The sequence below is a fragment of the Medicago truncatula genome, chromosome 2, assembly GCF_003473485.1.
Source record: "Medicago truncatula cultivar Jemalong A17 chromosome 2, MtrunA17r5.0-ANR, whole genome shotgun sequence".
In the NCBI taxonomy this organism is placed as follows: Eukaryota; Viridiplantae; Streptophyta; class Magnoliopsida; order Fabales; family Fabaceae; genus Medicago; species Medicago truncatula.
Window position 1 is genome coordinate 45918906 of NC_053043.1, and position 11034 is coordinate 45929939.

At 32.4% G+C, this 11034-nt stretch overlaps 1 protein-coding gene across 1 annotated transcript; it reads left to right on the forward strand.

The window, feature by feature from the left end:
* The first annotated feature begins 714 nt into the window (after positions 1-714).
* Positions 715-3374, forward strand: LOC11416066 (vicilin-like seed storage protein At2g28490). The gene is made up of 5 exons (XM_003597118.3): positions 715-1038; positions 1233-1414; positions 1509-1586; positions 1705-2124; positions 2973-3374. Exons 1-5 carry the CDS (start codon positions 735-737, stop codon positions 3372-3374), a joined length of 1386 nt encoding a protein of 461 aa, XP_003597166.2. The 5' UTR covers positions 715-734.
* The last annotated feature ends 7660 nt before the right edge of the window (positions 3375-11034 follow it).

Below are 11034 nucleotides of genomic sequence, written 5' to 3' on the forward strand. Positions count from 1 at the left end.
AATCTAGGGTTTGTTCATGTGTAAAGCTTGAAGGCTAGAGTCTTGTAACCTTTTGTAACACTTTCTCATATTGGATTGGAGAGCTGCTCTCTCCCCCAGATTAGGCCATATTGGCTGAACTGGTTCAACAATCTTCTCGGTGTTTTGTTCTTTCTTTTACCGCTTATCTTGTTTGTGCTTTGGAATCTCTTGTGTGGTTTTGCTATACACTAGCTTAGGGCTGTTTTGTTGTTGTTGGCTTGGAGACCATTTGTTCTCATTGATTATCACTATCACTTGCTCCACACATCTTTGGTTTATTTCATTGGTGTGAAGGTTTCTTTGGAACCGGATTCACAACACTTTTGTTTGCTACTATTATATGCACATCTTGTGATATTCATTCTGGCTTCTAAAAAAAATAAAAAATCGGTACACGTCAAATTGCCGAATGTACTGTAAAAATTCTCTCATTTAGTACTAAGTTTACCAATTCATTTTTAAAGCAAGAAGGAAAATGCTGCAATGGATTGGAAGTCATATAAAGCACAAAACATCCAATGCTGAAATAGTAAATGTTTTCTCAATCATAAGACTTTGTCTGTCCTTGATCCTAAAATTCTACATGTCTGACATGTGTCTCCTAAAAAAAACCATGTTCTCACTATCTTTTTATTATAAATAGACTCTCCTTGTTCTTCCTTATCACTCAAGCTAGCTTCAAATTGTAAGCAATACAAAAATAGTCAAAAATCATGGGAAAGAAAGCGCCTCTTTTGATCATGCTTCTTATTCTTTGTCATGGTGTGTCCATGATAATGGGAATGTGGGAGGCAGAAGATAGAGAAAATGGACCTTCAACGCCAGACAACAAATTGTTCTTGTTGCAAAACTCAAAGCTTGTGGTGAAGACTGATGCAGGAGAGATGAGAGTGTTGGAGAGTCATGGTGGTAGAATATCTGAAAGACGCTTGCACGTTGGTTTCATTACTATGGAACCAAGCTCACTTTTTGTTCCTCAATATCTTGATTCTACTCTCATCGTATTTGTCCATACAGGTATCATATCATTAATCCATTTAGATTTTCCAATGTACGATTTGCATGACTAAATAACTTAGGAGTAACATGGGTAGATATTTAAAATTTACGATAAAGTGAAAAATAGAAACTTAAGATCGCTTGTGAAAGATGTATTCTCAGCTATAAATGTAATTTGAAAATTTATGAGTGAACTTGAAAATGGATTTCAGGAGAAGCAAAGGTGGGATTTGTAAATGAGGATGAATTGGCAGAGAGGGATTTGAAGAAGGGAGATGTGTATCAAATTCCTGCTGGTTCTGCATTCTATTTGTTGAATACTGGGGAGGCTCAAAAGCTTCACATTATTTGTAGCATTGACCCATCCGAGAGTTTGAGAATTGGTATTTTCCAGGTATATATATGCATTTGTATAATCAATCAATACCTTTATATATAATACGATTAATCTTTCGAATGAATTAATATGGCTTGTTTATATGTTGTAGTCTTTCTATATTGGAGGAGGAGCTCCAGTGTCGGTACTTTCCGGATTCGAGCCTCGAATCCTTGAATCTGCATTTAATGTAAGGAAACTAACAAACAATTTTACTATGTGTCAGTGCCGTGTTCGATGTTTATGTCTCTCTTAGTGTTTCATAACTAGCAAACGTACTAATGTGTTAAATAATTAACTCATCACAGGTATCAGGATCAGAGTTGAAGAAATTCTTCACAAGGAAACATGAGGGTCCAATTGTACATGTGGGCCATTCACATGCAAGTGCTTCAAGCATATGGACTAAATTCCTTCAACTAAAAGAGGATGACAAACTAAACCACATGAAGAAAATGATGCAAGATCAAGAAGAAGATGACGTTGAAGAAGAAGTAAAGCAAACAACAAATTGGCCTTGGAGGAAGCTTTTGGAATCTGTATTTGGAGATGAAATAGAAAATATGAAAAAGGACAAGGTTGCACATAAATCCCCTCGCTCTTGCAACCTCTATGACAGAAAACCAGATTTCAAGAACAGTTATGGTTGGAGTGTTTCTCTAGACGGTTCTGATTATTCACCACTTAAAAGTTCCGGCGTTGGAATTTATCACGTCAATCTCAAACCGGTACGCTACCCTATTCTATGTATATGTTTATTTGTAAGGATCTAGGTTGTGTGTACCTTTCTCGGCCTTTTGGCTATGATCAAGTGTAGGTTGTGTGTAGTCATAATCCCGTTATTGTAATCGGTCAGCCAGATCTTAAACGTTTAATCAAGATCAGACGGTCTAGATGTGGCAGACAGCTGGCTGCGTTAGTCACATTGCACACAATTCAAATCCAATTCGCAATATTCTTTCAAATAGATGTCCTTGACAACGAGTTGGATAGGAACATAATTCTTTTTGATGTTGTCGTAAAGCAATTGAGGTTGATGTCTGTTAGATATAGGACTCCTAAGGGCATAAGTTATAAAATATTAGTTGTTTATTTAATATATTAATTAGTAACTGTTACATAGTAATTGTTATCTGCAGAATTTCTATGAAACTGTTATAGTGAGTTACTATTATAAATAAAGATGCAGAGGAAAAGGGAGGGCATTGGGTATTTTGTATGTGGGTTGGTTTGGGAGAGACTAGGCTCTCTAATTCCTAGAGGTTGGTACTTTTCTGCAGTTACTTTCTTATATCAATAATAATAGATCATTCCTTTATTATTATGCAATAATCTCCCAAATACCATAGAATTATCATCTGCATTTATTCACATCTGAACCAGAATCTATCAATGTCCTTCACAATATAAAGGACTGCGATGTATCTGTTACCGTGACTAATATTTAAAACCTTGCTTCTCACAATTAATCAATAAAATATACTTAATATAAACTATATAATATGTCAACTATTTTTTTTTTTATTGCATAACACATATAATTAATTCTTTTGCATTAATTCAATCTATGTGACAGGGATCCATGATGACACCCCATGTAAATCCAAGGGCAACAGAGTATGGCATAGTCTTAAGAGGTTCTGGTAGAATTCAAATAGTGTTTCCAAATGGAACCAATGCAATGGACACACATATAAAACAAGGAGATGTTTTCTTTATACCAAGATACTTTGCATTTTGCCAAATAGCATCAAGCAATGAACCACTTGATTTCTTTGGATTCACAACTTCAGCTCAGAAGAATAAGCCACAGTTTTTGGTTGGTGCCACGTCACTTATGAAGAGCATGATGGGACCTGAGCTTGCTGCTGCTTTTGGAGTGAGTGAGGATGCAATGCAAAACATCCTTAATGCACAACATGAGTCTGTTATAGTACCTGCCCCAAGGGTTGCACCTGCATTACAAGCTGGACAATAAAATTCCTAATTTCTTTGAACCACAAAGAAATCTTAATGAATAATGATTCATATACACAAGGGTTTATGGGTGCTTGATGTGAAAACTAATAATTTTGCATTTGCTAAAAATGGAGCAAGAGAATAGAGATAGAGAAGATGAGACATTATTTATATTATTCTTTTCTCATAGAATTTCTATTACAATGTGAGTCTTATATATTTATAGGAAAATACAAATGAACTGAATGATAGATGCTTCAACTTTTAAGAGTTGCTGAATCTAGAGGTTCACATTATGTGCTCATTTTGATCTACAATGCATGTTGTCTATGATTCATGATCACGATTATTAGCATATTGTTTATGATATTCACCATCACAAGAAAATGCCATAAAATTAACCATCAACTGACATACTGATCTTAAGGATCAATATCATAACTCATACGATTATGTTATAAATTTCAACCAAAACATGATTGCAATCATTCATCAATAACATAAACAAAGTAGCGGGAGTAAGCATATTCTTACAGTTTCAAAGAGAACAAAATGATATGGATGAGGTTTGGTACACGATTTGGTTTGGACAGGGAGATGAGATGCGATCTAGTGAGGGCTGAACAAGACACGAAGCGGGGGTGAATGATTGTCGCGTAATTCCTGTTTTTCAATCACAGAAGCATGATAATTTCCATTATGCCGTATACATTGGAATTTATGCATGAATTCTTGAGTTATAAACTATGTACAACATCCCTAATGCACTTCTCTAGCTTATATACTAGTCAAATTATGGCTCACGGACAAAAGGAAAGGTAGAGAAAATAGAGAAACTCTCTAATATTCTCAAAGAAAAAGTATTTGAATGCATCTAGCTATGCTTGAGTATCTTGAATATGCCAAAACAGATGAGCCTCATTTATACTACTCTAGTTCATGTTCCTAGAAAGTTCTAGAGATATAAAAATGCTCATAGTTATCATGACTTTATTTAGTAGTATTCTTGAAAGTTCTAAAATATTCTCCACATCTTGAAAGTTCCATAATGTTCTATATTATTCTCCATCATTTTCTATCATTCTCTCCGGGTTGGATGAGACTCGTCCTCGAGACAAGATTTTCTTGCTTCATCCTCAAGACAACAATTGTAACCTTCCGACATAGAATGAAATGAACCATTTTCTAAAAAATTGTCTTCGATTACCATTTCAGAATTCTTTTGTTGCGGAGTCCAAAGTATTCCGAGGACAAAATCAGTACCAACATTTTCCCAAGGTGGCTTAGGAACTGGGCAAAGCAGACATAACTTTATTTTATCCTTGAATGGTTTATTTCCGAGTGAAAGTCCAAGTAGCTTGAATTCCACTTTTCTATCATTGAATTCATTAATGTGTAGAGGTGCCAACTTTATTTCAATCACATCTTTCACGAAAGTGCAGGTATTGGCATAACCATCGTATAATGCACGCGATCATATTGACAAGGCCTCCAAGTATGCATAGAAATAGCATCACCATAAATTTTCTTTATAATTATTGCCAATGGAAAATGAGATAATGGAGTGTTGAGATACTTTTACCACATTATCCTTGTTGAGCCATTGCAACTTGTATGGATCTTGGTGTTCAATCGATCGGGACTTTAACTTTTCTACTATATAGTTTGATGCAACGTTTTCACCACTTTTGTTATCAATGATGAAATTACAAATCATGTCTTTGGCTGTTGTTATTTGCAAGCTTCTTTCAACCTCCAAATATTCACCATATTAAACTGGAAGATGTTCTTCGTCATATATTGGCTCGTTATTCTCCTCTTTTTCAAACAATTCATGAATGTCATCGGGAACATATTCAACATCATATATTGGATTTTCTTTTCCCTCTTATTTAGACATTTCAAAAATATCAGCACCAACACATTCTTCATCATAGATTGGTTCTCCCATTGTATCTTCTTCAAACGATTCATTGATGTCTTCTCTTTATTCTTCAAAAATATTGTTTATCTCCCCATTAACGATGGTGACTACTTTACGATTCACACAATCTAAGGCTATGTATCCATACCCTTGACACACGAAACATTTAGGTATCTTGGTATTTTTTTTCTCTTTGGTTGTGTTATGGTGAGGTTTAAATGAGAAAATAGGTTGATGAGTTAGTGGTTTATGAGAGTCAATTTTGTTTTTTGTGGAGGAAAAAGATATTTTTTGGATAATTGTTTTTGACCAAAATTGTCTTGATAATAATGAGGAGGTAAATACTTACAGGTTAGTTTCTGACACATTTTCTCCCATGTCTTGATCTTGCTTTTACCTTCAAGCTCTTGTTTCCTTTTAACATTTTCCCACCAAATTGAAGCGTGTTTCTTCAGCTTAACAACAACGATCTTTACTTTTTGCTCCTCCTAGAACCTCCTTGTACTTAAATACACGTTCAACAGTTTGTAGCCAACCCACAAACTCATTGGGGTGTATCTTCCCTTCAAAATCTGGAATGTCTACTTATAAGCCCCTTATAAAAAAACACATTTTTTTTAAAACAAAAAAAGTTTATAATTTTTGTTTTATTTTATTTTAGGAGAGAATAATTATAATGTTTATTTTTTAAAGCATTGCTATTTTATACGATCAGTATGAGTAAAAAATTACAATAAGTGCTCTAAGAAAATAAGAATTAAAAGAAAAATTATATTGGGTTTTTATTTGAAAATATATAAGTCAAATAGTTGTGATTGAGCTTCAACGAGCTTCAGTCGTACATTAATGGAGCTTCAGATTGGAAAATTGGAGAAAGAGAATAGAAAAATCGTTTGGAGAAAGAGAGTCTGAAAGGAAAGTTTTTTTTTTTTTTTGTTGTCCGAAAGGAATTGAATGGGCTTAGAGAAAAATGGACTTATGTTTCATTGTGCCTTTATTTTTTGTAAACGCCATAAATATACACTATTCTATTTTAAATATAAAAAAATACACTATTCTTTTTTAAAAAGAACATACAAAATTATTAATTTACTTTTCAATTGTTTTTATTAATCTACTTATTGGAAACAATTATGTCTAGCAAAATATATGAGTGAAGACACTTTTTTTTTTTTTAATAATGTGCATAGCTTTATGGTTCATTTTGGATTTTGTCTTCCTTTATTTTTTAATTCTATAAAGATGTATGATTTTTTATTTTTTTTTTATCACAGGGACTATATTTTTTCGTTTTTAAATATTGTCAGGAACTTTTTTTTTTTTTTTTGACAAATATTGTCAGGAACCTAACTGTCCCTTTTATAAATAAAAGATAGAAAACTATTATATTGATTTTACACACACAATAAATGTGGTTGTGACATATTCCACACACAGGGTCTGAGTATTTTGTCATTATTTGTGTTATATTCTTTTTTTAATAGAAATTTGTGTTCTAATATTATTTATCAAAATTGAGTCAAAAAAATATTATTTTTCAAAATATTTTAACATTGAATATTTATAAAAAAAAAAAAAAAATCACAATCAACGGAAATAGTTTGATATTTCATTTGAACTTAAATTTAAAATTATAGTATCCATGTTCACAATATAAAGAAATAAAAATAATAAGATACGCAAAATGTTTCATTTTTTAAAATTTCATGAAGGAATTTAAAAAATAAAAATTTAAACAAATCCGCAGCAAAAGTTAGAGTTACCTGCGGATATTCTTGCCATGAAAGGATCCGCAGAAAATGTTCTAAGTGAAACGAAAATAGCAGGTAAATCGATGGTAGCACTTGGGTGACATTGTGGTTGGTGACATTGGTGACATTGGCCAACCACAATGTCACATGTGGCTTTCTTCTTTTTCTTTCACAAGATTTTTTTGTTGTTTTGCACACTTGTAATATTGTGGTTGGTAATGTCACCAATGTCACCAACCACAATGTCACCCAAGTATTATCCGTAAATCGATAGTTTCTAGTAGTGAGAGTATTATCCGTAAATCTTGAATTTTTCTTATAAAATCATTCTTGATATCTAACATTTTCCATATAATAATACGCATATACCAACTTGATAGTTTCGTAAAAACAAAAAAACTGATAATGTATTTTACAATTCCCCATTCTCCATTTCTTTCTCTTAGGTGTGTTTGTTTCAAATTTACCAAATTTATTCATAGGAATAACATTCTTTGGAATATAAAGATGGAAATTTTATTCCCAGGTATTTAGAAAAAATATGTTTGGTTGACTTTATAATATTCCAAGGAACCTTAAAAATAAGGATTATATTAGGTAAACAAACATATATAATTTTACTCTCATCTTCATGAGAACTTTATTCCCACCATTTTCTTTGGAAATTTTTTTCAATTCCCAGGAACATTATTATATACCCGGGAATGAAATTTAGTAAACTTGTAACAAACATAGGCATATGTATTTTCATGATTTTATTTTCAGGAATCTACAAATATAACTTGAAACAAACACGCCCTTAGACTTTATTTGCGAGTTTTGAAGAGAATGGAGGGGAGAGGTTTAGAGAAAAAAAAAGGAGCAAATGGAAGAAATAAATGATATTGAGAAGGGAATGCTTTGGGGGTTCATTTTTCTTCCTAATACAAAATCCTCCTCATTTGGGGAACTAAAAAATTGTATTGGAGACGAGTTTACATGAATTTTTTAAATATATTAATCATAAACATTAATTTATCATTCTATCCAAAAATTAGTCGTTCAGAAAATGTGAAAGATTTTACCATTTTCCCCTATATTTCCAACCCTCCAACGCCTTCTCTTCCCCTCTCCTCCAAACTCCCAAATGAGGTGTGTTTGTTTCAAGGATTAAATATAGATTCTTGGGAATAACATTCACTACAAGAAACATTGCATTTCGCCAGGGGCAAAATCCCTGAGAAAATGACAGAATCCCTGGGAAAAGGGACGTTTGTGAGGGCATTTGCCAGGGGCGGAAACCCTGGCAAAACAGCTCGTCGCTAACATTTTGTGAGGGGTTACACCCCTGGGAAAAAAACTAGGGGCTAAACCCCTGGCATATGTCCTGGCTTTTTCCTTGTTTTAACCCCTGGTATATTCCCTCACTTTTTTTGCTGCAACTGTGCAGTCTGCTCTGACTACTGACTGACGCGCTGACTGATGGGAGGTCAAATCAGATCAGTATTTACCAGGGTCTTGCGAGGGGTTTAGCCCATGGCAAATGGTATATTATTATTATTTTTAAAAAGTTTTATTTATAAAACCGAATTTTTAATTAATTAATTAAATATTTTAATAATAATTTTAATTAATAAAATGTATTTAAATTAATAAAAAAATCAATTTTTTCTTTTAAAATTGTTTTTGAAATACAATTATTTGTTTAAAAAATCATTTTAATATATAAAATTTATTTTAAATAATAAAAATATAAAAAAATTGTTTTTGAAATATAAATTAAAGGTTTAATCTTACTAACATTGAAGTTCAATTTAATTCATGACATTCTCTCTGGATCATGAGGCCTCTCTCCTTCTCCCAAATCTCTCTACGACCACACAAATTGCAGATTGAATAGAACATGATTATTGGTAGCTGCAATTAATCTACCAACTTTGTGACAACACCAGCATCAACTTCTTTAAAAGTGTGCAGATCAAGCACCTCACCACAATGGACTTGACATAGATTCAAATTTGAAGATACATAAAAAATTTCATCTTGAAGGTTTTTGTTTAGACCTTTTCTCTTCTCTTGTTTCATTTATTTTTCAATTCATTCTCCTCCTGTCCATACTTTCAGTAGTTCTATCATTAATATGACACCGAAATATGCTTCCTCTCAAATAAAATAAAATAAAAAGATTCAATTGTGGTTATCAATTATTATTGTTGCTGCTATTGTGTGTAAAAAGGAAACACTAAAGAACAAACAATAGTGATAAAAAAAATTGATAAAAAAATAGAGAGAACAAACAATATAAACACTAAAAAAAAATTAGGGAAAGGGATTTTTAACTTCTATATATCAGGGAGAGAAGAGAAATTGGAAATAGGAGCCATCAGTGGTGACTTATCTGTTTGCTCACAGTGACTTAGTGAGAGACATTATTTGCTCACCCACGGTAGCAAGAAAGTAGAAGTGTAGAAGGAAGTTGAAGAGTATTAGAATTTTTTCTAAGTATGGAACACTACAAATGAACACGGTTTGAAAATATATAGGGGAAAAATAACACAGGGGTAAACCGAGGGGCTACCCCTCGCATAAGACAGTCAAATCCTAGCTAGTTATAGGTGGCAGAACAGTCACAATTGTAGACCAAAAAGCGAGGGAATGGTGAACATTACCGAGGGGTTAACTCCTGGCAGGTCAGCTTTACCTGCTGTTGGTTCAGTAGCAGGGTGTGTTTTTGATTAAGGGTTTAAGAGGGAAATGGAGGGGAGGGTTTACTTTTCATTTTTAAATTATGGATTCTATAACATGTTTTTCTAAAATAAATTAAGTGCGATTTAAGTATTATAAGATCATTTATCATGTTAATATGTTAACTCTTTAAATATTATTTCATAGTGTCCGTAATTTAAAAAAGAAAACTAAACCCTCCCCTCCTAAACCCTCCATCCAAACACACCCCTAAGGTCCATTCTCCCTTTCATGATTCAGAGTCACAAGCATTTAAATTGGTACCAATTTAACTTGATAACTCTTTATTTCAATCACCAAATTATAACTATTAGTTTTGTTTTGAAACAAGTATTTGTTTTAATTGGCACTAGAAACAAATATATTAATAGATAAATCCGCAGATAAATCAATTTACTATGGAAGTATCTATCGCAAGACACTTGGTTACGAGCTAGAAAATTCCTTAAACACTACCTATTATTTCCTGCGGATTTTCTTCACATTTGCTGCAGATATACCTTTCATGCGGATCTTAAAATCCTCAGCAAATATTTACCCATGAAAGTATTGCGTGGGAACCTAAATTTTTGGCAAAATCCGCAGAAAACAGGTTTCCTGCGAAATTTACATTAGAATCTGTAGGCAATTCTGCATAAAATACGATAATTTCTAGTAGTTATATAACCGTAATAGTTATAGTAATCGAGATTCAAATAAGTTAAATTAAGAGATTGAAATAAAAATAGACTAACAGTAGTGATATAATTTCTGAATTTTCTAGTAATGAATATAAATTACGAACATTATAGTTTTTATGAAATTTTGATTTTGATTAAAATTATTTAGAATTTGATTAAAATTATAGGCATAGAAATTATGCATTAACAAATTATACTTTTTTTCTCTTCAAATGACACCGACCACATAACATTGTGACGGTGTATAATTGGAAGTAAAGATTTTTTAGCAAAGATAAATACAGTTTGTTACAAAATGAGGGGAGTTCTACTCCTTCCAAGGCCGTTTCCCAATCCTAAATAGATGTTAGACCCTTTTCTTTATGAGAAATTCTTACGTGAACTCTTACCAAACACATCATTCTTACACCCAACCAATTAAAATCAAACACCTCATTCAAATAATAAAAAGATTTAATATCAGAATTTTTTGTCATTATTCTTGATATTTCTCTCTCCTTTTTCCATTTTTTTTAACTGACAAGAACTATCACCACCATTTATGTTTCCATTTTCTTAATTAAAATCACACTTTTTTTAAATTTAATAACATGTGTCATA

Coding starts and splice junctions, on each gene's coding strand:
- LOC11416066 (XM_003597118.3), top strand. CDS start 735: ATGGGAAAGAAAGCGCCTCTTTTGATCATGCTTCTTATTCTTTGTCAT. Junction 1,587..1,704: donor TCCTTGAATCTGCATTTAAT/GTAAGGAAACTA, acceptor AACTCATCACAG/GTATCAGGATCAGAGTTGAA. Junction 2,125..2,972: donor ATCACGTCAATCTCAAACCG/GTACGCTACCCT, acceptor TCTATGTGACAG/GGATCCATGATGACACCCCA.